Source organism: Sesamum indicum, linkage group LG1 (assembly GCF_026168435.1).
Source record: "Sesamum indicum cultivar Baizhima isolate 11 linkage group LG1, ASM2616843v1, whole genome shotgun sequence".
Taxonomy (NCBI): Eukaryota; Viridiplantae; Streptophyta; class Magnoliopsida; order Lamiales; family Pedaliaceae; genus Sesamum; species Sesamum indicum.
The window spans coordinates 22,610,076-22,635,439 of record NC_142657.1 but is presented as its reverse complement, the minus strand read 5'-3'; the positions used below and the strand labels follow the sequence as shown (position 1 = coordinate 22,635,439).

At 36.7% G+C, this 25,364-nt stretch overlaps 6 protein-coding genes and 2 non-coding genes across 9 annotated transcripts; 4 read left to right on the top strand and 4 right to left on the bottom strand.

Moving 5' to 3' along the window:
- Positions 1-94: 94 nt before the first annotated feature.
- LOC105172117 (elicitor-responsive protein 3) lies at positions 95-2,165 on the bottom strand. The gene is made up of 5 exons (XM_011093459.3): positions 1,992-2,165; positions 1,840-1,905; positions 1,533-1,659; positions 1,304-1,418; positions 95-1,210 (listed from the first exon to the last, which is right to left on the bottom strand). Exons 1-5 carry the CDS (start codon positions 2,056-2,058, stop codon positions 1,145-1,147), a joined length of 441 nt encoding a protein of 146 aa, XP_011091761.1. The 5' UTR covers positions 2,059-2,165; the 3' UTR covers positions 95-1,144.
- Positions 2,166-2,761: 596 nt separating this feature from the next.
- MYB3R2 (myb domain protein 3r2) lies at positions 2,762-6,414 on the bottom strand. Of its 2 annotated transcripts, none has more exons than XM_088881965.1 (8): positions 5,746-6,414; positions 5,521-5,584; positions 5,126-5,183; positions 4,814-4,908; positions 4,607-4,710; positions 4,335-4,463; positions 3,149-4,198; positions 2,762-3,001 (listed from the first exon to the last, which is right to left on the bottom strand). In XM_088881965.1, the coding sequence occupies exons 1-7, from the start codon at positions 5,868-5,870 to the stop codon at positions 3,259-3,261; spliced, it is 1,515 nt and encodes a 504-aa protein (XP_088738091.1). In that variant the 5' UTR covers positions 5,871-6,414; the 3' UTR covers positions 2,762-3,001; positions 3,149-3,258. The 2 variants fall into 2 exon arrangements, with proteins under 2 accessions (XP_088738091.1, XP_088738095.1); XM_088881969.1 differs by lacking the exon at positions 2,762-3,001 and having other exon boundaries at positions 3,248-3,386; positions 3,458-4,198.
- A 1,803-nt stretch (positions 6,415-8,217) lies between these two features.
- LOC105172112 (BON1-associated protein 2-like) lies at positions 8,218-8,993 on the top strand. Its single transcript, XM_011093451.3, has one exon. The coding sequence runs from the start codon at positions 8,317-8,319 to the stop codon at positions 8,812-8,814; it is 498 nt and encodes a 165-aa protein (XP_011091753.1). The 5' UTR covers positions 8,218-8,316; the 3' UTR covers positions 8,815-8,993.
- A 1,222-nt stretch (positions 8,994-10,215) lies between these two features.
- TRNAG-GCC (transfer RNA glycine (anticodon GCC)) lies at positions 10,216-10,286 on the top strand. Its single transcript has one exon. It is a non-coding gene; the product is annotated as a tRNA-Gly (tRNA).
- A 15-nt stretch (positions 10,287-10,301) lies between these two features.
- On the top strand, positions 10,302-10,393 carry LOC148789535 (small nucleolar RNA snoR114). Its single transcript, XR_016062633.1, has one exon. It is a non-coding gene; the product is annotated as a small nucleolar RNA snoR114 (small nucleolar RNA).
- Positions 10,394-10,804: 411 nt separating this feature from the next.
- On the bottom strand, positions 10,805-15,465 carry LOC105172105 (E3 ubiquitin-protein ligase At1g63170). The gene is made up of 5 exons (XM_088884243.1): positions 14,778-15,465; positions 13,128-13,247; positions 12,906-13,038; positions 11,700-11,864; positions 10,805-11,289 (listed from the first exon to the last, which is right to left on the bottom strand). Exons 1-5 carry the CDS (start codon positions 15,341-15,343, stop codon positions 11,113-11,115), a joined length of 1,161 nt encoding a protein of 386 aa, XP_088740369.1. The 5' UTR covers positions 15,344-15,465; the 3' UTR covers positions 10,805-11,112.
- A 1,101-nt stretch (positions 15,466-16,566) lies between these two features.
- LOC105172098 (Tetratricopeptide repeat (TPR)-like superfamily protein) lies at positions 16,567-19,473 on the top strand. Its single transcript, XM_011093440.3, has one exon. The coding sequence runs from the start codon at positions 16,850-16,852 to the stop codon at positions 19,241-19,243; it is 2,394 nt and encodes a 797-aa protein (XP_011091742.1). The 5' UTR covers positions 16,567-16,849; the 3' UTR covers positions 19,244-19,473.
- Positions 19,474-19,620: 147 nt separating this feature from the next.
- On the bottom strand, positions 19,621-24,526 carry LOC105172088 (shaggy-related protein kinase alpha). Its single transcript, XM_011093430.3, has 13 exons — positions 24,138-24,526; positions 22,809-23,036; positions 22,584-22,676; positions 22,393-22,452; positions 21,988-22,260; positions 21,759-21,833; positions 21,316-21,372; positions 21,099-21,239; positions 20,747-20,797; positions 20,545-20,640; positions 20,332-20,415; positions 20,148-20,250; positions 19,621-20,064 (listed from the first exon to the last, which is right to left on the bottom strand). Exons 1-13 carry the CDS (start codon positions 24,195-24,197, stop codon positions 20,003-20,005), a joined length of 1,383 nt encoding a protein of 460 aa, XP_011091732.1. The 5' UTR covers positions 24,198-24,526; the 3' UTR covers positions 19,621-20,002.
- Between the last annotated feature and the right edge of the window lie 838 nt (positions 24,527-25,364).

Genomic DNA, 25,364 nt, shown 5'->3' with positions numbered 1-25,364 from the left:
TTTTCTTTTTCCCTTTTTTCAGGTCTCGTTTTTCTTGCATCATTTTCTTCAATATCCTTTGTTGTGGGAGAACCGATCCAAGATCTCTTCGGCTTGTGGGTCCTTTTTCTTTGTCTCTCTTTATTTATGTATTTATTTTTTCATCTTTGCTCTGGCAAGGGAGGATGACTTCTACAGCGTATGCAACATTAGTCATGTCTTGAACTTGCTACATATTGCTATATAATCTATTTCCATTACTTTTGTTATGTTAAAAAAAAAAGGACCAAAATACCCCTGTGGATCGAACTCTTGGACCAAACCTTGTACGATTTCCATCAATTTGTCTGTTTGAAAGTTTTAACTTGAGAACACTTGAACAGGCATAAGAAGATTAACAGTTCTTGATTTCTTGTTGATTCCCTTCACAATATCTAAGGTAAGATAAAAGGAAGTCATAGGTAACTGGTCCACGTCTTGCTTCACACCACCTCAACTAACTGGGGTTTGTGTCCTAAGAGCAAATCAACACGGGAGTCCAAATCAACCCCGAAACCCCCAGTTAATGCCTAAGATTGCAACAACCACACACAGAGCACCATCTGGTGTGTGTTCTTTTATCTACAAAAGGTTGATTGAACATTCCATTTCCAGCCAAAGAACTTAACAATGCCTTCTGGACAAGATTTAAGTGTCGGGTGCTCGTTGGACATGGAATCATCATCATCACCATCATGTTGAAAGGTACAAAATTTGGACATAGAGTGAGGAATGTGTATTTTTCTAGGACTTCTTGTAATGATGTACATGTTACTGCAACCAAAAATGAGTAAGGAGAACTTCTTACTAAATATCTGTTTCGTATTTTTGTGGACTGGTCCGGACAGGAGATGATGATCTACATCATTGGACAACACAGTCAGGTATGTCAGTAGAACGACATAAAGACAACACAGGAATATGTTGAGACAGCAATTTCTGAATAATTGATCATGCTACATTACAACTTTATTGCCTGAATCTCTAAATCTGTCACAAATAAATCTGGAAGTACTACATGTTCTTAGTTTTGATAAACATTCTAAACACAGCAGTTGGAGCAATGAGTAGTGTTTGCTCCAATCTAAGATGCAGAACAAGAAACTTTTCTCTTAATCGAATAACGTCAGTCCCTCGATGACGATCTCCATCCACCGAGCTCCTCCTCGGGAAATCCCCTATCTCTGGCTCCCTGCAATGATGAACACCCCATAGTCTCAGGACCAAGAAACATAAATGTAAATGTATTGAATTTATCAGCAAAAGACTGTAACAAGCAGTCAACCTGGTGAGTGAACTTGAGGCCAATTCTAATCCCTCCACAGTATTGATCATCCTTGACAACATTGTATGTAGTTGGCGGAACATCTTCTTGATCAAAAACGGGCGCTAGAGGAATACTGAGCAGTCAATCAGAAAAAAAGGAAAAGGATTCCAAGAACGAACTGCTTAAAATTCTTTGTTTATCAGTCAACAAGAGTTTATATATGGAAGCCAACTGTTATGCTACTCACTTTGCTTCTCCAACAACATCATCAGCAGTAAAATCATCTTTATCCAGTATTCTGATATTTAGCTCCTTTGCACCACTGGAGACGGTGAACAAGAACGTCTCATTCCACTTAGGGGAAGATCCTTGTCCTGCATGTAACATTTTGGGGAGCAACGACAGTTTTCAGGGTACCATTTTATGGGATTACACAAGTAGTACGATAATAAGCAACCGGATAGAGATGTTTTAGGATCATGTTTGTGTTTGTATTCAGAATGTCCAAGAATCAGCAAATGCAACAAGTACAAAGTGAGAATGAAAGAATGCACCTGATGCAACTTTGCTCTTCTTCTCCTGACTTTGGCAGGTGAGAATAACATAAGGATCCATGTTAGCTGACCACCACCAATGCAACAATCTTAATGAAGTCGTCTTCATAACAAAACAACATTGATGAACACACGCACACGAAAAAACATACCTAAAAAGTCAGTGTTCTCCAAGCCGATTGCGCTGACAAGAACAACTTCAAGCGTTCCCTGCGGCATCTTTCAAGTATAAAAGAAACTGCAGAGATATATATACGGAGGGTGGAGGGGGTGTTCAAATGAAACTTGTTTTAAAGATGATTTATTTATTAATTTTAAATTTTAAAAATCAAATATAAGTTAATTGGACAAATAAAAAATATTCGAAAATAAAAGAAATTTATTAAAAACCATTGAAAAACAAGACATGAAAGTTTGAATGACGTTGAGAAAAGAAAAAAAATAGACAGAAAGACTTAAAAACACCATATGACTGCTTGTTAATTATATAATGGTGTAGATTAATAATGTCTTAAAAGACAGTTGAAATGTCGTTGGGATCTCCTGAGAAGTTGGAATAGTAGTTGAGAAAACTACCTATAGTTGTTAAAATTATTTTGTCGTCCAACGTTGTTTCCGTCTACTAAAAAAAGGCTTGAGAACGTCGGAAAGTGAGAGTGATGCTTTTCACCTTTGCTAGTTTTAGTAAGAACTTGTTACAATTATTTCATCGTACATGAATTTTAATGATAACTAAAAATACTTTCAAAATCAAGAGATTGTGAAAAAAAAAATAAAGGAAACTGAGGGATTATAAACATATTGCATTTCTTGGGAAGTTTTCTTTTTGTAATTAATTTATTATTGCATGGTGACAAATATACACATAATAATTCCTTGCTTATTTTTTATGAAATAATGGAGGACAAAAAATCATAGAAAATTATGTGAAGGAAATTAATTACTCAACATTTATTTATTTATTCATTTTCATTAATAACATAAATCGAGTACCGCAATCACTATTTTAATTTGTGCATAATTTTCCATCCATGGAGCAACAAACTGTGAGCTATAATCAGTAGAACATCCAAAATTTCTCTGTAACCAGTAAATCCTCAACCCTACACTTGTATGAATTATTTACTACGGAGACCTAATTCCCCGACCACAAATAATTTACCTGAAAAAGAAAAAAAGCAAAAAGTTAAGTAAATTAAAATCATATCATGGAAAAAAAAAAAAAACATATTAGTTAAACAGATGCCTGTCATAGTCAAGAACTCGTGCAAGATTAGCATGGAAGGCAGATAATAGATACTAATCGAACCTCATCAGCAGAAATCCTTTCAGCAATTGAGTAACTTTGGCTATCTGATTTCACAATCGACATGAATACGTTAAGAATGAAGTTCTTGTCGTCGGTATGAGCCCAACTCCTCATGCATATGAGAATTCTTGTTCCAGGCATTTCCCCCCAGACTTGATGATCAATGCAAAGTTTTCAAGCTTCTGATGCTTGGGAGATGAGCCGACGGGTTGTTTTGATGGCTGATCTTGATCATCATCTACATGTTGGACAACCTTTTGTGAAGCCTGAATTGCTCGTTTTCTTATAATAGATGGCACATTGTCATACCTCAGGGCTGCACTCCTCAATAGGGATTTTGGGCTGCTGTATGAACCGGCCGATGCCTTCATGTGCTTGCTTGAAGGAGGGACAGACTTGGATCTGTTTGGTTGGTGAATGTAGCTATCCGTACTCGGAAATCTACCTGTTTCCAAGAAAATGTTCAGATCTGCCGCCTGAATTGGCTTATAGCATAAGCCAGTATAAGACCAGTCTGATGAACTCTGGTGCATCCCAATGTTATTACATATATCACTGTGCCGTCTTGGCCTGATTGAGTTCGTAAAATTTCTATCGTCATGGATCACATCACGGCTAGAATTCAGACACAGAGACGAATGTTTAGACAAGGTTTCTTGAGGCGTGGAGCTGATATAACCTTGTGAACCATAATGACACTCATTTTCATCCAAAGAAGTACTGCTATTCATGGATTCAATCTTATTGAATGTTGGATTATTTGCTTTTCTGGAAGAAGGCGGAAGGCTGGAGAAATTGCCAGAGGACTCTGGAACCAAATTCGGGTAACATGATTCGCCATCGTTTTCAGAATGCAGTTTCTCTTTGTGTAAACATTTGGTGCTTATGTTTTGTTTTGCCCCAACAAACTTCTGATTCGTTTCTGTTTTATTGCCATGCAGAGCAGGTCTGGCAGATCGAGGATGATTTAGAGCAGAGTCACTTGCCAAATAGTAATGAAGTTTCTTCTTCAGAGAGCAGTTCCAATGATTCTTCACCGAGTTCTCAGTCCTGGTGCATTCCATGAAAACATCCAAAGTTGATGAATTCCACAATCTTGGACAACATAATCCACTTATCGAAAAAAACACATAGGAAGAACTAAGAATCGACGTTGATGGTTGCAAAAATAAGGACAAAAATTTACCTTCCAGGTAAAAGCTTGGCTATTTCAGACCATTTGTTCCCATATACACCATGGGCCTTGATAAGGATCATTTCCTCTTCTTTTGCCCAAGCAGCCTTATTTATGTCTGGATTTAAATGGTTGCACCATCTAAAGAGACGATATGCGCGTTAAGGAAAGGAATTTCACATTGATCTCAAACTCTACTGTTGGAACCATAGCAATAGAATTAATTAGCCTATTTTGCCATTTTAAGTCATTGGAGATCAAGGGCATGAACTGCTCCTAGTTACCTTTCCCGGCACTGCTTTCCTATCCGGCCTGGAAGGTGTTCTGCAATTTCAGACCATTTCCTGTCACCCTGCTTCTGCTTCAACTCAATCAGAAGACTATCTTCCTGCACACATCGAACAAGGAAGAAGCAGTATGCCACATTTCAGTGATGAATTTAGATCCTTCTAATGGAGGCCAACAGTTATAGAAGATACATAGATCACAACCTCCTTAGTCCAGGGTCCTTTAACGAGATCAGGGCTCAGAACCTTCTGCCACCGATGCAAGCACTGGACGTCTGTTCGTCCAGGGAGACATTCAGCTGCAAAACAACAACTCTTTTCAAAACGAAACTCATCGAGCAAAAAACTGAAGTATGAAGTTCAAACACATAAATCTCCTTGTTCGGTTCTTGTCCACGGACATCTTTTACTAGCATTCCCACATAGTGCTAAAGAAAATAAAAAGTCATGGCCAGATTGGAATATTCAGCGGTGGTAAAGCATGAAAAAGACTTAAATAAACAAGGAAATTCTTACCGATTTTCTTCCAGCTCTTTCCGTTGTATCTTTGAACTGCATCTCTCAGGACGTCATCCTGTTCGTAGAGGACGAGCAAAAAAGAAAATACAACACTGTGTTATTCACGAAAGCGCCTCTAACCATTACCTATACCTTGTCCGCTGACATAATTCACAACCTCATCCTCACTGTCTAAGGCAATACATCGACACAATGTCAGAAACATCACCCCTCTTTCAAGCATGCTTCAGAGGAGTCAAAATCTTCCACTTACCTTACTATATGTATTACTAAACGAGTGTCATAAACCAATTCAGTTCAGACCATGCAAATACGACATCAAGATCAGTTACAAATCAATGTAAGAACAGATCCAACGTAAGTAATATCCGCAAAAAGAGCAAACCGCAGACCTCTTTCTCTGTCCAGTTAGCCTTAGATGATCTTCTGGCTGGACCAGTCAATCTTCTAGATGTTCTGTAATACCCAAGAAATTACAAAAACAACATAAAACAGGTTCTGAACACTCACTATGTCAGAAATTACGAACAAAGTTAAAGCGCAAATATAGTGTTCAAATTCTCATCGTCTTTAGGCCACTGATTCGAAACGACACACAGTGCGGAAAGAACACAAACCCATGAACGATAAGAGGCTTGTGATCAGCAGCACCATTACTTGTTCCATCACATACAAGGCGGTCCGAAGATCCAACGCGCTTCTTCTCTGTCGACTCAGCATCATAATTCTCAACTTTTTCCATATGTTATTACACAGGGCCCTGAGTTCTTTACCAACCGTTTTAGTAAAACCCCAGAAAAGATACACAATATATATATTTTTTTGGTTTTTAATATCAGAGGATCAAAGCCAAACTCCAGTTAGTCCAATTCTTGATCACAAAAACCCCAGGAAAAAATTTGAACTTTTTAGCACCCCAACGGTCGAAAAAACAAGAAATCTTGAAAGGAGATTGGCAAGAAACATAAACAAGGAAATATTAACATATATAAACTCAAGTAAATTGAGGAAGGCTCAACGGCTACAGAAAAGGGGTCGAGGGGAGAAACAAAGACTCCAACCAAGGAAACAGAATATATCTTCTGTCATAAGGAATTCTTGTTTTTTATTTATTTATTGCATTTTCAAGAATACATTATGTTGGTGGAGAGTTAGAGTTGGAGATGGAGAGAGTTTTTAGTTTCACAGTTTGTTCTTAAATGTGAAAGTTTTACAGGAAAATCTTGGGAGTGGGAAGTAAGAGGCGTGGGGATGTAGTAGGCAGAGTTTGGAGAGAGAAAGAGGCGGTGGTGGATGAGCGAGAAATTCGCGGGAAAGAATGGAGTGTTGAGGTGGAAGAAGGAGATTGGCTTCCAAGATATGATAATGCCTCTCAAACTTGGGAACACACCCTCCCCAAACTCTTATTCATATTAAATTTGACCAATTATATACATTCAATCAAATTCTATGTAGATTAGATTTGAGGTTGTTTGGCTAAGGTTTGTGGAAGCCTCAAACTGCTTTTTAATTCATTTAATGATAATCGAAAGTATTAATTTATTTCCCAAGGCCTTGTCTCCACTGTTTACAAACTATATAAATGAAGACAGCTCCATATTCATCTACTTTTTTCTCAAATTTACAGTCCACACCCAATTTTTGTCCCTCAAATTACAGTTTTATCCCCCTTTTCCTCCATATTGCCATTAAAATCAAGCATAGTGCATTCAATTAATTGACATCCTGAGTCCTTATATATATGTATATATATATACCCTTTCCCCCTTTCTCATCATCTGTATATTCATTACTACTTTTCACACACCACATACGCTCTCATGCATGGAAAAGCCTGAGGTCACTGTTATTTGTTTATTCCTTAACAGGAAGCAACCCGCTAAGGAAAAGACCTTCTTCCTCGTCTTTTTATCTCTCGATCAACGCCCAACAGTGGAAGTGCATTCCGGCAGCAAGATCGTCGGAACTGCTAATAATAGACGAGAAATGAAAAACACATTGAATTAAATGTCAAAGTTTTGAATTAGTACTGCATGCATGCTTTCATAATACTCATTATCATCCTCGAAATTTCTTTCCTGTAAAAATTAATTATAAAAATATTATGTATTTAAAATAAAGTAGGAGAATTTGAATATTTACGGGGCGGGGGCGGGGGCGTATGGCTGAAGTCAAAGTCAATGGCAGCGTAAATTAGATTAGAGGTGCGCTCCTCCGACCACACCACACAAACATATTCACAAACACGTCCTACTCATGAAGAAGAGTCAAGGCAAGACAACACCAACACCAACCATCCTTGTCTCTTGTTGCCTCTGGATTCCTCAAGTCTTTTCATTTGCAAGTCAATTTTGATTCTTTTATTTATCATTAAATATTACAAAAGTTACATCATTTATTCAATACTATGTTTCATTCTTTCCATATCCAAACATAGATTTAGAGCCCATTATCAAATTAATAATTACCCCTCACTTGTGTATCTCTCTCACAAGGTCTTTGAGGAGTTAATTTATAATAAATTCAGAAATGATGTTTCATGTAGTAGTTTATTATAAGACTAAAGTTTTATGAACAAGTTGAGATTTTGGGTTCAAATCCCACCAAATATGTGGAGATTTGTGTTACCATACGCGAGTGCTTGTCTCACTTTATATGAGTTTTTATAATTTGTTTTATACCATATAAAGTGCAAATATTTGTTAAGCTTATAACGTGAGTGTTTGGAATTAGACATAGTAATGTATTAGACTTAAAGTTTGTAATATATTTAATAAGACATATAAGTTATATATTGACTCAATCCTAAGCTAATATTATACCCTTTTCCTCATAATTTCAATCATTAATTTTATAATGTCCTCAAACAGTAAATATGGTTGTAATTTTATAAAAGCCAATTGAAAAATATTTTAAGTATGAATTTTAATTTTTGAACCCACCCCATGGGGAAAAGGAAAAATCCCATTTTCCAGGCTTTTTCCAATTCCTCCACGCCAGTCAGCATATAAAATTCATATTTACTAGAGAAACACCCCATCACTTTCCCTCTCCTTTCTCCCTACCTTCCTTCCTTACATAACTCCTATATACTTACAAACCCTCACCGCTCTTCAACAATCCCATTTTCCATTCATCTTCACACCCACATAACATACAATCATATAATCTTTTGGAAAACAGAAATTATGGAAAAGCCGTCTTCCAAGGAGATTGAGGTTACTGTTATTTCTGGTGAGGGTTTGCTCCTAAGCCGGAGACCCGTCAAGAAAAACGTGTCCGTCACCGTAAAAACCGACCCCTTTAACTCCCGATCTACGGGTGTGGATCCGGAGGGCGGGAGTTACCCTGCATGGAACGAGAAGCTGGTCATGGAGCTGCCCCTGCATGCCCATTTCATTACTGTGGAAGCGCACGCGGGCAGCAGGCTGATCGGAGTCGCGAATATACCCGTATCCGATTTCTCGGGTGGGTACTTGCCCGAGAACTATTTGAGTTTCTTGAGTTACAGGCTGAGGGACTCTAATGGCGAGAAAAATGGGATTATCAATCTGTCGGTGAAGGTGAAGGGGAGCGGAAACATGGGATACGCCGGCAGTTCGCGGCCCTGGATGGGGGTTCCAACAGCGGATGCTAAGGTGTCTGACGGGATCGTTACGGGTATTCCCGTCTCGTATAGATACTGAATTTTTCTTTTTCTTTTCTTAGTTGTGGTTGAAATTAAAGATTTTTTTATTTATGGAGGAGAAATTGTAATTAAATGGGTATGGCGATTGATTTGCTAGGTTTATTATGTGTCAAATATCACACTTGTTGTACAATTGATCAATTTCTTTAATATTATATTTGGAACCATTGGATTTAAGCGAAGAATTTGGAGAAGTAATTTGAAATATATCAATATCGTTTGACAAGTTCAAATTTAGATTTGAAATATCAGAAATTCTTGGAGGCTGGATTTGAATCCATAATCTGAAATTATGAATTTCAAATTCTAATAATAAGTTTTTTTTGGATATATATATATATATATATATATTTGGATGATTCTAAATTCCAAAGTTTTGAACTATATTTGTTTAATATAGAGTTATTTAAAATGTAGTTTGAAATTACTAAAAAATAGTATGATGACACTAAATCTAAAGCTATGATGAGTAGCGGACATTGTGCATTAACTATTTTTCAAATAAAAAGCTATATATGAGCTTTGTTTGTTTCCGTGAAAAATGAATATAGAAAAGTAGAAAGAGATGTATAAGTAAAAATCTCATGTTTCAGAGGGAATGTAAAAATAGATGTATATGAAATTAATTCTTTTCAAGTTCACTAATTTTATGCTCATCCAATTTTGGATGGAAGAATATAAATGTAAAATAAAAAAGACAAAAAATTATATAAAAAAAAAAGAAAATGTACCCATTTTTTTTTTTAATGTATTACCTATATACATTTAATTATATTACTTCAAAAAGCACTAATTTTATTTTAAGTTTTTACGTATAAGTTCTTTTTTTTTTTTAATAATTCAAAGTTATTTTGATATTACATATTTATGTTATTTTCTAATATAAAATTGTGAAAAAGATTGTTAGTTGGGAAAATTACAAAAATTAGTATAAACTTTGTAGTGATGAAGCACCAAGAAATATTCATTTCCTTCATGAGAGAGAGAGAGAGAGAGAGTAATTGTTGATGAAATGTGAATAGGTTTGGATGAATATATCCTAAATAATCCCTATCAAGTTGGACTCCTCTCTGTCTTTGACTTTCTTTTTATTTTCCCTTTTCTCATCCGGAATGATGTAATTTAACTTGATGTCAGACCCTAAATATATAAATTATCCTCTTATAAAAATAATTAATAATTTATTTTTTTATATTTTTTAAAATATAGCAAATTAATTTTAGAATATTAATTTAGGGAGGTAAATTATTTTATTTTAAAAGATATAGGAGGATAAAATTACTATTATTTTTCCATAAAAGAGTAATTTACTCATTTGTAATATCATAGTAAATTATATTAAACCCTTTTCTTATCTGATGGCAATTTTTGCAGTTATCTTTAATGTAGCAGTTAACATGCACCAGTGGTCTAGTGGTAGAATAGTACCCTGCCACGGTACAGACCCGGGTTCGATTCCCGGCTGGTGCAAATTCCAACAGACGCTGGCGATGATGACAGCTGCGGAACCAAATGCGATAGTTGGGTCTGTCGCCTTCTTCTGACTCTTCAGACTGAAATGCGGCGCTGCTGAGCCCTCGTGTCAAATTACTTATTTTGTTCCTTATCGAAATTTTTCACTCTGCCCACCAAACAATTCTGAGCCGCTTCATTGTAGCTCGACAATTTACGGAAGAATTCCTGGTATAAATGTCCATTTCATCTTCAGTGAAAGCCTACCTATGAAAGAGTTGTTCATATCCAAAAAAATTTGGTGGATTAATTGTCATGAGGGTGCTTACGAATAAATGGAACTACGCACTTGAGCTAAAAGAAATTCTCCAAAGCGAGCCTAGGGACACAAGTTTACACTATGAAATAAGAAGAATTACGCAGTTAAAATGGGCCGTCACTATAACTAAGATGTACAGTGACCTATTTCTATAGCCATGCCAACATCTGCATTAATACATTGTGGTTCTTCTGCTTCCACTGTTATAAGAATTCAGTTTATCTGCAGCAGTAACTTGGGCTTCTCCTTAACATCACAAAATACTATTACATACACCGTAATTTTCAACGAATTCAAATGTTTCATCAGTGATTTCCGAGTCTCAACTCCCATTTCTATTGTGGCACAGAAACAAGAAGTTCCCATAACTAACGAAAACCATATACAATCAAAAGGGCTGTAACAGGTACACAAACAAGCCGTCACATTGCAACTCAAAGATACGACCCGGATATTTGGTATAACAGCACCACCTAACATCCAAAATACACGAGTATCTCTTGCTGTTTGCCAATTGCTTTCTATTTATGCTTCTTCACTGCCACTTTGGTTGCCATTTTTCAGTATATTGAACTTGCATAGAGGGCAGGTGGCATTTATGTGCAGCCACTTGTCTATACAGGCTGAGTGAAAATGGTGGAGACAGGGGAGTTCCCGCAGTTCAGTTCCGTCATCATAGGCACAAAGGCAAATACAACATTCCTGCAGTCAAACAAGAGACATTTAGAAGTCGAGTGCTTTTCCTGTAATGAGATATTATTCCAGTCACCAAACTGCTGAAATCTCAAACATGTTTGCATATGCATGTCAGCCAGTTAAAGGTCTGTGGCCCAGAAACAAATGAGGTGGAGAAATAAAACCTTGATTCAAACTCCTCTAACAGAAAAGCATCCAAATAATTAAGGCAGCATAAAATCTATAATGTTAAAAAACACACAGCATTGCAATTCTACGGCTTACGCCTATTTGATAAATGACCATGTCGCATGATGTGCACTACATGCAACTTATCAGTTTAAACTAATGATGTTCAGGTATAAACAGCTACCAGAATCTCAAATGCATTCAAAGTGTTGTATCCAAAGCAGGTATGAAAGTGTAACTGGACATACAGCATCCTCTAGAGGAAGAACATGCTCTGTGGGTGAATCAGTGTCGCATTCAGTCATTATCCCTCCAAATGATTCTTGAATTTCACCGTTTTGTTTTTCAAAGTCACCAATTTTCCGGAACTTGTATCTAGGAAGTCTGTCAATGTCTTCCTTAGTAGCTCCTTCCTGTAGCATAGTCAATCAATAAATAAAAACTGAGGCACCAAAAAGAGAAGCCACTTAGTTTTCTTCCAATACTTTAGTTTTCTTTGTTGGTTTACAGATAGTCAGATACATAAGCGATTATCACGGTAGCAGAAGTAGTAGAGTCCTGATGACAACAGTCACAGAAGATTTATATGGTAGTGAAAGTGAAATACAGTTGCGTACATCTCAGAAAGAAATACAAGAACCCTTGGAAATCCATCAACTTATTATTAATTGAGTTCACACAAGATTCTTACTGTTTAAATTTAGGGTCAATAACACTTAGACACTCTCTGAAAATGCGAAATTATACTTTCTCCCAAGGAAGTTTCGAAATTACATACACACTCTCCGAAAATTCACTTTTTTACACCTGACACCCTTTAATTAGAGTTTGGACAAAAATGCTTATGTTAGCAAAAAAATCATAAATTTTCAATTTTATCCCTCATTTAACATTCCTATGTAATAATTTTATACTTATAAGGGAAAAAACGTAATGATGTTAACATCAGTCCATGTATATATATTACTTTTATCCCTTTATAAACACAAAAATATACATGAGAAATGCTAAATGAGGGGTAAAATTGTAAATTTATATAATTTTGTTTGTTACCGTTAACATTTTTTGTCCAAATCGTAACGGAAGGGGTCATGTGTAAATGGAGAATTTTCAAAGAGGGTGTGGTATAAGTGTAATTTCAAAAGCATTTTGAAGTGTAATGTCGTGTAATTAACCCTTAAATTTATTGTAAATATGCTATATTTTCTCTTAACAACAATGTAAAATGCGAATGGGAAAGTTCAAATAAGCAAGAAAACCAGGTATGAAAGATTAAACAGATGTGGACTGCCCTTGTCCACGGGCATGCTTGAACTTTTGATCTTTATCCAGACTCCCTTCTCTTCTCTCAGTGCACTTTTTTTTGGGCTTCATTAAGGTCACACTTGTATAGAACCACAAGCAATCACCAGAGATTCATGGTACAAAGACTAGAATTCTACAACATAAACTACCTGATCTGCAACCGCATATAAAATTGCAATAATACATGGCAGACAGCAGCAAACAGCAATTCCAATGACACATGCCACAGCAACGCAAATGACAACGAAGAACACATCAAATGCCAAAAATGTGATGCAAAGCCTGCAAGATACCAGTAATTGGTAAAACATGAACAGAAATACAACTATGTCACGATTGTAACAGCAAAAGTAGATATGATTTGGACAAACCAATAAAGCTGCGGTGATTCACTAGTCAAACTCTGGCCGCCAGCAGATACCCAATAGAACCCAATTATCCACCAAATGAATGAGAACATAGTATTTGCAGACTCCAGATGTCTAGCAACACTGCGAAAAAATAACAGCAAGATATCATGGATATATAATTAATTTTCTCTACCTCTGAACCATAAAATATGGATTCCATTTTGTATGCCTGCTTGTCTTACTATTTACTTAGACATTATAGCAGTAAAAGGCTAAAAACATTAAAAAATGGAATGAGGGCAGTGCAGGTCTTCTGCCCCCAGTAATTAGTTAAATAAATCAGTGATCATTCTAGTAATAGAGGTAAGAGAAATACAGGTGGGCAAATATGCATTCTTCCACATAGCACTACCAATACAACTCCCATGGTAATAAGAGGAAATAATAGCTTAAAACATGTCGACCTAGTGACGTTATAGGTCTGGACAGAGAGGCCAAGAGCACCAAATTCTGCAAGAAAACTAGTCCATTAGAAAAAATAGACTATTGTGATGGCCAAACTCTTGACCAATTGGAATGAAGATAGGAGCAGGAGGAACTATACATGCAAGAGCGACTTGAGGGGACACCGCCAGCAGGAAAATCAGCTCCCACTCAAAGCCCATGTTAGAAGCAGAGCCAAAGTTTTAGAGTGGAATGCTCCTAGCAACCCAAATTCCATAACCATCTTACTTCGAAACTGTCTAGTTTCCGTCTACCCAACTCACCAAAGAGAGCCTGATGCCCATATGGGATCAATGCAAATGCATCGGGGAACAACTGAAAGACACAAAGACCATCAGGGAAATGCCTTAACTGAACTGGAGACCCAGCCTTTACAAATATAGAAGTGGTTCCCAATTGGCCTCATCAAATGAGACTGTTAGTACCAACTAAACCTCCTATAACAAGCATTTAAGCAGAAGCAATGACATCTAGTTAAGTTAAACACTTCTGGTGGGGCCAATCTGAATTAACTCATCTGGACAACGTGTTACTGCCGAAACGTAAACAGCAATTCTTTATTGTTGTGATTCAACTATATCAACAGTCGAGCCCACACACATATACACTCATTTCCAATTACAGGAAACTTGATCAATTACGATTTAGAATCACCAATAAAAGCAAATCCCAGAACTAAACTTGTGTGGAAAACCAAATTGAAACCATTCTTATATTTTCTCATAATTGCTCTTTTCATACACTCCATTACTTGATTTTGTTTCCATGCTATTCTTCTCTCTCTTCTTCTTCTTCTTCATTTTTTTTTCAAATGAAGAATCAAAATTGATAGTTAATTTCTCTAAAAAATAATATGCAAGGGTAATCCAGTTTCATTGTTTCACTTTTCATTTTTGCTTGACTAAATATACTGCACTCAAGCAGAGCACTGGCGCTCCATTGGTATCACTCCTTGGAACAGTCATCTCACTTTAGTTTATTTGCTCGAAATAACATATTAACATAAGCAACTGAAGTCAATAAATAATATGCACGATGCTTCCGCAAGTAAAAATAATGTTTTGAAATTATAATTAACATGATTCCTAGAACTAACAAAATTCCACCAAAAAGTTAAAACACGCAAGGCACAAAAAAAAAAAAAAAAAGAAAAGAAAATCAAATTACCTAGCTTCATCATCACTCTGCCGGCGCTCGGAAACATAATCCCCAGACTCCATGTCATCACTTCCGGAGCTCGAATTGGAGTAATTCCGGTTATACCTAAGCTGCCCCCTTTCACTCCCCTCTGAATTCCGCTGCGAATACCTTTTCTTATACTCGGCGCAAACACACACCATATGGAGAATGCACTGCAGATCATAGCCAACAATCCAAAGCCTCAGCGGCATCGAAGGATCCTCATGGCGGCTCATGATCAGCACAGAAATGGAGACGATAACGAACGCGAGGTTCCAAACGAGGTCCAAGATTACTATTGGCTTGGAGTAAGCCCAATCGCTTTGGCGTTCTTCGATTTGTTCGGCAGCAGCTTCCCGAACACGCACGGAAGGCTCACGCATCGCCCGGCCCCGGCTGCTGGCCCGGCGGAGGAAGCGAGCCGCACCACGAAGGCTAGGCGGGCGGCGGAGGAAGCGGGGGCGAGTGCGAAAGATCTGGTCGCCCAGTAAGGGCGTAGTGTCGACGGCCGGCGTGGGCGTGGGAGAAGGAGAGGGATTGTCGTTTGACGACATGGTTTGAAGCGGAGGAGTTGTTCGTGTTCTGGTTCGTTCTTTAATTTTGAAGATTTGGAAGTGATGATTGATGAGTTTTACTGCTCTCTCTCTCTCTCTCTCTCCGTCTTTGGGTGGAGGATTGATCGGACGGCGGGATTTGAAGATCATCAACTGTGATTGACTGTGACTGATTAATACGTAATAACTAAATGAAAATATATTTTACTACCTCAATTTCATTTTTTTAAAATTTAAAAATCTTTTTTCATAATCAATTATTTATTTATTTACAATCCCCTTTGGCTTAGTGTGACGTTCTCTTAACATAGACACATAAATCAGCTCATTACTCAAGTATTCGTCGTACCAAAATTATTCTTTCACTCTCTAAACACTCATTGTTATTTTTTAATTTTATTTTTCTATAATTAATTATTGACTTGATTATTGGAGTGCTAATATTTTTTTTATAGATTTTTTTTATTAAACTTGCTAAATATCTAATCCAAAAACTTCCTTAGCCAACACTTTTTACTTACATCAATACCTAACATGCACATTAATTTAAAAATTAATGTATTTTTTTACATAAAAGAAATGTATTATTAATTAAAATATAACTCAAGCATTACATATTAAATTAAAGTAATAAATTAGTATGATATGATACAAATACTAATCACAAAAAAAATATTTTATTCATCTAAACTAAAAGAAAAGTTATTAACTAATTGATTAAATGAGACTTGTCTTTTCTTGAAGATTGGATAAATATATTTGATTAACTTAAATTAAAAAAGACTTAAAAATAAAAAAAAATATCGCGCATTTTTAAAAGTAAATAAATAAATACACTTTTGTTTTATTTTTTATAAAATATATATTTTAAAATAGAGATGTAATTATTTATTTTTATCTAAAATATTTAAATTGAGTAGTTGGTAATTTAAATTTCACAAATCAATAATATCTTATTGCACACGAGATTTTTGTTTAATCTTTAGTTTTTGAAATTTTAATTACTTAAATTGTTAATTATTTTTTTATTAAAACTAAAACATCTTTGCTTAATTACGGAATATTTTATGTCGAATTTAAGATTAAATCTTATAAACATATTTGATCTTAATATATATATATATTTACAAGATCAATTTTGTTTAAATATTTAATTTAAAAAAAACTAAGTTCTACAATTGTTAATTTAAGAGGATAAATAAGACATTTGATATTGTGGAAGGTATAAAAGAAGTGATGTATTGGTCCGACGAGTATGGTTGAAGAGTGAAGACAGGCAGCATTGAAGAGCCAAGAACAGAGTCAGAAATTTGTTTGTCCTCTTCAATCGCTAGATTATTCGAGGAACACGTCTGAAGATCGGCCTAAGTTCACCACGATTCCACGTTGGCCCATTGTCTTTGGGCCTTCAACTCCAAATGATCCTTAATTCTTTCGGGTTTCTGTTTGTGTCATTTTTACGATATTGTGCTTGACAAACGGCTGCAGGAGCTAGGAATTGGGTTAATGTACAAATTTGTTTTAGTGAAATGTATACGTAGAAGTTTGAGCACTGACACTAGTACAAAAGCTTTACTTCTTGATGCGAATAAATATTTGAGTGAATTGTTGAAACTGGGTAAAATTGATGAAGCTAGAAAAGTGTTTGATGGAATGCCTAAGCGAGACGAGTTTACGTGGAATACGATGGTGGCTGGGTATGCGGATTCAGGGAGGATTGTCGAAGCTAGAAAACTGTTGGACGAGACTCCCAAAAAGAGTGCAATTACTTGGTCATCAATTGTTTCAGGGTACTGCAAAATGGGTTGTGAAATTGAAAGTTTACAGTTGTTTTATGAAATGCAGCATGAGGGGTATAAGCCCACTCAGTTCACTTTGGGAAGTGTACTTAGGCTGTGCTCCATAAAGGGTCTGCTCTCAAGAGGTGAACAGATTCATGCTTATGCCGTCAAGACTTGTTTTGATAAGGATGTTTTTGTTGTTACTGGTCTCATCGATGTGTATACGAAGTGTTTGCGCATTTTGGAAGCAGAAGATCTCTTTCACAGCATGTCTAATGGGAAAAATCATGTTACTTGGACTGCAATGATTAATGGATATTCCCGAAATGGTGATGCTGTTGGAGCAATTCAGTGCTTTGGGAGCATGCGGGCAGAAGGGGTTGAGGCTAACCAGTATACATTTCCAGGTGTATTGTCGGCTTGTGCGGCTGTTTCTGCTCTTGCATTAGGGTCACAGGTGCATGGTTGTATTGTTCGTGGTGGTTTTGGAGCTAATGTTTTTGTTCAAAGTGCATTGGTTGATATGTATACAAAATGTGGGGACCTGGGTAGTGCTTGGAAAGTGGTCCAGTGGATGGAGGTTGACGATGTGATTTCTTGGAATGCCATGATTGTTGGGTGTGTGAGACAGGGTTTTCCAGAGCAAGCATTATCTTTGTTTAAAATGATGCATGAAAAACATATGGAACTTGATGAATTTACATACCCCTCTGTCCTAAACTCTCTTGCTTCCACAAATGGTATGACTCACGGTACGAATGTCCACTCTTTGGTTATTAAATCTGGATTTGAGGGTTATACACTTGTGAGTAATGCTCTTATTGATATGTATGCTAAACAAAATAGCTTGGAGTTTGCATTTAGATTGTTTGATTTTCTGGTGGAGAAGGATGTCATCTCCTGGACATCCCTCATCACTGGTTGTGCTCACTGCGGCTGCCATGAAGAAGCTCTTAAATTGTTTTGTAAAATGCGGAGGAATGGAACAGACCCCGATCACATCGTTGTCTCCAGTGCTTTGAGTTCCTGTGCTGAGTTGGCGTTGTTAGATTTAGGGCAACAAGTTCATGCAAATTCCATTAAATCTGGGCTTGACTCATCCTTATCCGTTGATAATTCCCTTGTGTCACTGTATGCACATTGTGGGTGCTTGGAAAATGCCGAAAAAGTTTTTAAATCCATGGAAATACGGAGTGTGATCTCTTGGACTGCTTTAATTGTTGGTTATGCCCAAAATGGTGAAGGAATAAAGTCACTTCAATTTTATGACGAAATGATAGCTTCTGGTGTAAAACCCGACTTCATAACTTTTATAGGATTGCTATTTGCTTGCAGCCACACAGGTCTCACTGAACGTGGTCGCCACTACTTTGAGTCCATGATCCAAGATTATGCTATAACACCTGGTCCTGATCATTACGCTTGTATGATTGATCTTTTGGGTAGAGCTGGGAAAATTCAAGAGGCTGAGGAGTTGTTGAATAAGATGGAGGTTGTGCCTGATGCATTTGTGTGGAAAGCATTGCTTGCTGCATGCAGAATACATGGGAATGTTGATCTGGCAAAGAAAGCTGCAACGGCCCTCTTTGAATTGGACCCTCAAGATTCTGTCCCCTATGTGATATTATCAAATATTTATTCTGCAACTGGGAAGTGGGAGGAAGCTGCTTCAGTTAGAAGATTGATGAAATCAAGAGGAGTTGGCAAGGAACCTGGACGTAGTTGGATAGAAATGAATGGCAAAGTTCACACATTCATGTCCGAAGATAGGAGTCATACAGAAACGGAAGAAATTTACTCTAAAGTTGATGAAATGATAATGTTGATAAAGGCAGCTGGATACGTTCCCGACATGAATTTTGCTCTTCATGATGTCAGTGAAGAGGCTAAGGTACATGGTCTTGCCTATCACAGTGAGAAGTTGGCTGTGGCTTTTGGGCTCCTTCACCTGCCAGTAGGAGCTCCTATTCGGATATATAAGAACATACGGGTCTGTGGTGATTGCCATACTGCAATGAAATTCATATCACGCGTCTATAATCGCCATATTATTCTAAGGGATTCAAATCGATTTCATCATTTCAAGGAAGGAACATGTTCCTGTGCAGACTACTGGTAGAAGTATAGTGGATTTCACATTTGTAGTTGTGATTGCCCGAGCCTCGTGAGAATAAGCCTAATTTGGACTTCAATTTTCTCAAGAGATGTCTTCAGTTGATGAGCTATTTTAGAGATTTTTACCAAGTTGGGTTTGATGTAGTCTTAACTAAAGATGATGAGAGATTAAAGAGGGACATGTTACTGACAGATGAATATCAGACTGCAGAAATCCAAAATTTTTGTTACCGAGTGACTGCGATCTCACAGCAACAACATTGGGGGCAGTGCTGAAACCATATCTTGTTTAATTTAATTCCATAGGACTATTGAGATCAAAAAATTTTTACGCACAAATGAAGCACCCCAACAAGTAGTAATCAGACAGAACAAGGAAGATCAGAGAAAGCATGCATGCCTCCGTAGGATACTCATTTTCTACTAGGAAAAGTAAGGAACATACAAGAATTATGTACCTAAATTATCTCAACAACCTCCAGTTTGAGCCTCCATGGGCCATATGGACACTTGCAAACTGGACATACATCTAAGATCTATATATCTGCAGAGCATATACAACAAACAATTGAAACTATGTTTGCCATTGGAAACAAAACTCCCAAGAATTGTTGTCTTCCACCTGGCCCAGCATGTACAACATAATTATCTCATTAATTAAGTCAGGAACCAGCAGAGCTTTCTCCTCGTTAATCATTGTTTGATGTCAAGGAGGCATGGTTCAGTGGGGCACTCTAGCATCCAAAAGCAACTTTCAGAAGATTCACTTCTTGGCATGGTCTGGAATCAGCCGTTTTAGCAGTTCAGAAGGTGCACCAGCTAGTTCTGGAAGACACAACAGCAGATATTAGAATAAATTTCCTTTCAAGTCAAAAGAGACAACGTAAGAAAAGATAACCTTTACTTACCTTCAGCCGCAAAGTTGAACAGAGGAGGTAAAGGCCGCCCATTGGGCAAGCATGCATTTGGTTCTCTCAAGTCGTCAAAAAAGGGGTGAGCACAAGCCTCCAACTGAAAAGGTTGAAAAAAAAAATGATTAACAAATTTCAGGAAGAGAAAATATGTTCAAACAAGCTATCTAGATAGACTTACGGCAGTGTAGCGTAAAGTAGGGGAATACTGGAGCAGCCTTGAGACTAGATCCACTGCTTCAGGCGGCATTTTGTTGTGAAATACCTGGAAAGTAACTTCATTTAGATCGATTTCTTTCTTTTATAAGGGATGATAGTGACTGTGAGACACATTCTTTGGATGATATGAGAAACCAGTGCAATGAGAAATCTCCAAATTGAGTTCTCAACAAACCTTGTGCCATGGGTGTGCTTTAATCTGAGGAAACTTAAATTCACTATAACTTGGGTTCATGCACTTGATTTCCTCTCTAGTTGGCGTTCCCAAAACCTGATTTTTGCAAATAAAAAGAAAGAATCAACTTAGAGGTGCACAAACAGAGACTTCCGTGTTAGACATGAAAATGACAAGAGTTTATGAGTTTATGGTAAGGTACCTTAATTATTTCAACTAGCTGATCAACACTGCTTTCACCAGGGAATATAGGCTGTGCATCAGTTTTAGTAATGTCAGAATTGGATTTACAACAAAACTAGGAAAAGACGTTAAAAGAGGCATACGCGTAATTTAACTCAAAACTCAAAACCAAATATGTGATAAGTATAACCAGAAAGGAAACTATGCTAAGATTTTATAAGGAACTAATGGAAATTATGCGATATTTATGCATTAATTTGCCACAATTTAAAGTAAGTAATATTTCTTCAGGCCACCTAGCAAGCCTTGATGAAATTGTTAGTCACCAACAGCATGCATGTCAGCAAAATGGGAGCAGCATATAAGTCTACCTGGCCTAAAAGCAGCTCGGCCAGAACACAACCAACTGACCACATATCAATTGCAGTTGTGTATTCCGTAGCTCCAAAGATGAGTTCTGGAGCCCTGTAATACCGAGAGCAAATATACGAGATATTTGGTTCACCAGGTACCTGCAGCAGACCAGAAACCTCAGCGATTGACATGTCATCAGGCTCAGTCCAAACTCTAGAGAAAAAAAGAACATACCAACATCTTTGCACTTCCCAAATCACAAAGCTTAAGCTGATGTGTGTGAGGATTGACCTGCAGCAAGCATCATAGTTTAAGTTGCAAACTCCAAATAAAACATATAGCACAAAATGGCAAGGATACATAGCAAAAGATTTAGGGGATGTGGAGGGAGCTCAAGCCATAAAGCTGAACTGAAAACTACACATCTGTGAGTTATTTTTGCAACAAAGACAATTAAAAAAGCAAAAGAAGGGAATGGGGACATGTTAAAGCAAACAGGTTATTTTAAAAGTTCAAATCCTTGCATAACAATGAGAAGAATAAACGAAAAGTATTTTCTCCATCCTAAAATCTCATGCATAAATGATTTAAATTTTAAGAACATAATGAAGAGATAAAAACTCTTCAAACAGACAGAAGCCCAACTTAATTTTACAAAAATATAAAAACAATCATACCAGTAGATTCTGTGGTTTAATATCACGGTGACATACACCAATAACTCTATGCATATAATTTAGTCCACGGCAGATCTGCAAAGTAGAAGAAAACAACATAATCCATGGTTTCAAGGAAGTAACTGGAAGACCCAAAATGAGAACCAGGCAACAAGACGCCATTCGAGCAATCAAAGAGGTGTACAAATTACAAAATAAACAAGACAAATGCTGCAGCTAATTTATGTACCTGGTATGTATAAAGCTGCACGTATAAGACAGGCATGTGCTGTTTCACTTTGCTATAGTGCCTTGAAGCCCGATAAACAGTCTCCGAGACATACTCAAGAACAAGATTGAGGTATACCTCGTTCTTCTCAGTAGTAGAATAGAAATAATGCTTCAGCTGAACAACATTAGGATGATTAAGCAAGCGCATTATTTGCAGCTCTCTGTTCTTATATCTTCTATCCTGTAGCACCTTCTTGATAGCAACAGATTCACCGGTTTCAAGACACTTAGCCTGCAGCAAAAATCATAAGATAGGAAAAAGAAACTAAATTAATCCTTCTGCCTTCATACCTACAGTCACAAGCCCTCAATCCTCCCATAATTTCCTAAGCAGGAGAAATGCACACTTTTCCTTAAACAATACCTGGTATACGACTCCAAATGAACCAGTTCCAACCACACGCTCAGCCATATAAGACATTGTCTGTGGAAAACATACAAAGCAACTCAGACACCACTTAGATTATTGGGAAACATTCTCTTAAATCTATGAACATAATGTCAAATAAGATAAAAGCCTTAATTTGGAAAGATTCAACCAGAACAATCAATGACCTGTTTAGGTTGTCCATTTCGGCCACCAATTGAAGTCACAATTATCTGACCAGTTTCGGTTCCGTTTCCACTAACAACAGTTGGCTCCATATCCTGGAAAAAAACTTTCAGCAGTCACAAATAAACTCACTATCTGATCTGAGAAAGAGTATACCAGTATTTCTCCCCTCAGTGCTATGTAATAATCAAAGCAACATACACCAAAGCGGATAAATATGCACAAACCTTTCCAATATCGTCATGATCATCAGTTTTATCCTCTCTAATTTTCATTTCATGCATTTCTTTTGGAAGCACATGTACATCAGATGTGCTTGCTACAGCTCCCATGGACTTAGCTTCCATATGCACCACCGGCACTCTCACACATTTTTCTCCTGTATCTACTTCACAGTCTACTTTCTGATCTATTTCTTGCTCCACCTTCACTCTTTTAATGCTAGAATCCCCACCCTGTAAATAAACAGATCAAACTTAAGAATAGGGCTCATATAATGAGAAGTTCAGGCAAAGCTGAGCAAAATTGAACTTCAGAAGGGCATTCCCTAAATCTAAAATTAGTCTTTGTTATCTCACTCACTTGAGACTCACTCACCAAAAGACAGCAAGCCACAGAAATCCAGCACAATGATAAATAGCATGTCTTTATTGAAAAGAAGGTTTATACTATCAATAAAGTTTAAAGCTTCACCATTTTCAAAAGTCATAACTTTCAAGAAAACAACATAATCTTACACAATGCATGAGAAAAAAAAATTTCTAAAACCCAACAGAACCAACAACCTGAGAGGCTCTTCACCAAGACCAAAGTTAGTTTCCAAAAAAGAAAATCCTATACATAAAAAGCGCCACAAAAAAGCAACACTCAGGACAATAGACAGACTCTTGAGTCTTGACATTAGGAAATTCCCAAGATTCGTGCCATATATGGTGGGTATGATGTGATGGGACTCTCTCAATCAAACAGGCTGATATAAGCTTTTCTCAACCCCACAAAATGAAGAATTGTTTTCATGTCAGCTTTTCCTCGTTTTAGTTGCTCAAATTAAATTCCCTTTCAGACACCACTAGTAAACCAGAATACAGTTCCCATAACCAAATGCAGCCACAAACGTACACCTGACCAGAGGCTACATACATACACAATCTTGATATCCCACAGCTGCCTTTTTCTTCGTTGAATCAAGACTTGAATGTAAAGTTAAACAAATTCAGCTTACATAACAACAAGCCCCAACAGATTAAATATTCCAAGAAATAACAATCAGGCATCTTTATGTTTATAAGAATCCATATAAATATATGCTCAATGAAAACATCCTTCCTCAAACAAAAAGATTCAATCTTTTTTGTATTTCCTGGTGTTCTTTCCTCAATTTCTCAGAATTATAATAATGAAATAGGACAAATTTTTTCATTCCAAGAAATCCCCACCTAACAAACAAAAAACGAACTCCTTCTTCTCATCAATCTCAAACATCCAAAAGTAATTAGATCAACAGCGACGTAAAACTCAAAAACACAAAAAAGAGGTAGAAACTGAAAGTAAATTACAGGATCTGAAACGGAGGAACGGCCAGAAGCAATGCTCTTCAGCCGACGCATCATATTCATTTTACTATCCGCACCACCAAACAAACAACAATCAAAATCAAAATCAAAATCCCAGCAGGAAAATGAAACGAAAATCCCTTTTCTCCTTCTCCCCACTCACTCTTCAATCAATAATCAAACAGCCCATAAACCAAAAAAAGAATCTAATCACTCTTCCATCCAACCAACAACCCAAGAAGTGAAACCAAAAAAAAAAACCAAAGAAGTTTTTTTTCAAAGGGTGGGGATGGAAGAATGAGAGAGCAGGGACAAAGGAAAAATCTTTTCACTCTCTCCCTGCGTTCGAAACGGAAACAAAGAGAAAAGAACAAAATGGAATGAAAAATAAAAAAGGGAAAGGACCGAAAAATTTTAAAAACCAAAAAAAAAAAAGAAAAAGGAAAAGAATTTGGAAGAAAAAGACAGAAAAAATCTGCCCTTTCAAACAGAAACTTTCTTTTTTTTCCCTTACACTTCCAGACCAGTCAATGCTTCAACGCCTAATCATTATTCCTTCCGACCACATTTCTTTTTCTTCGATTTCGTACTTGGTGTCAGACTTTAGTTTTAAGCCGTGGGATTCCTCATCATAGTGATCTCACGGCGCGGAGACCCGGGGAATTCAATCTGAAATGACCAGAATGGGTTTTGAGAATTTATTAGGTGAGAGAACGGAGAGGAAAATCCGGGGGGGTGGGTGTGGGGGGTAGAGTGGTTAGGTGGTGTTTGGCTAATTTAAATTTGACTGGGCGTTAGCTTTACAGTACAGCAGTTGTTATATTCAGACTTTAGAAATTTTGAATTGAATTTATCAAACCCATATACCATATATCTCACTTTTTTTGACTAAATCAATACAATGTTTTTTGCTTCTATAAATAATATATATAATATTTTTCAAAAATAAATATATTTTTATATTTTTCTGTTTTTTAAAGAATAATAATGTAAATCAACTATAATCATTGTATTTTCTTTTTTATTTAATACTTTTTATATATTATATCAACTACCATTTTTATAATTTTATCTAACATTCAATCACAAAATTAATAAAAATCTGAATCTATTTAATTAAATAATAGAGATGTTGTATGTATGTATGTATTTGCTATCTAATTATTATGTGACCACTAATAAAGATTAAAAAAAGAAAAAGGAGTGGAGGGAGTTGAAGCCCATTTTCAA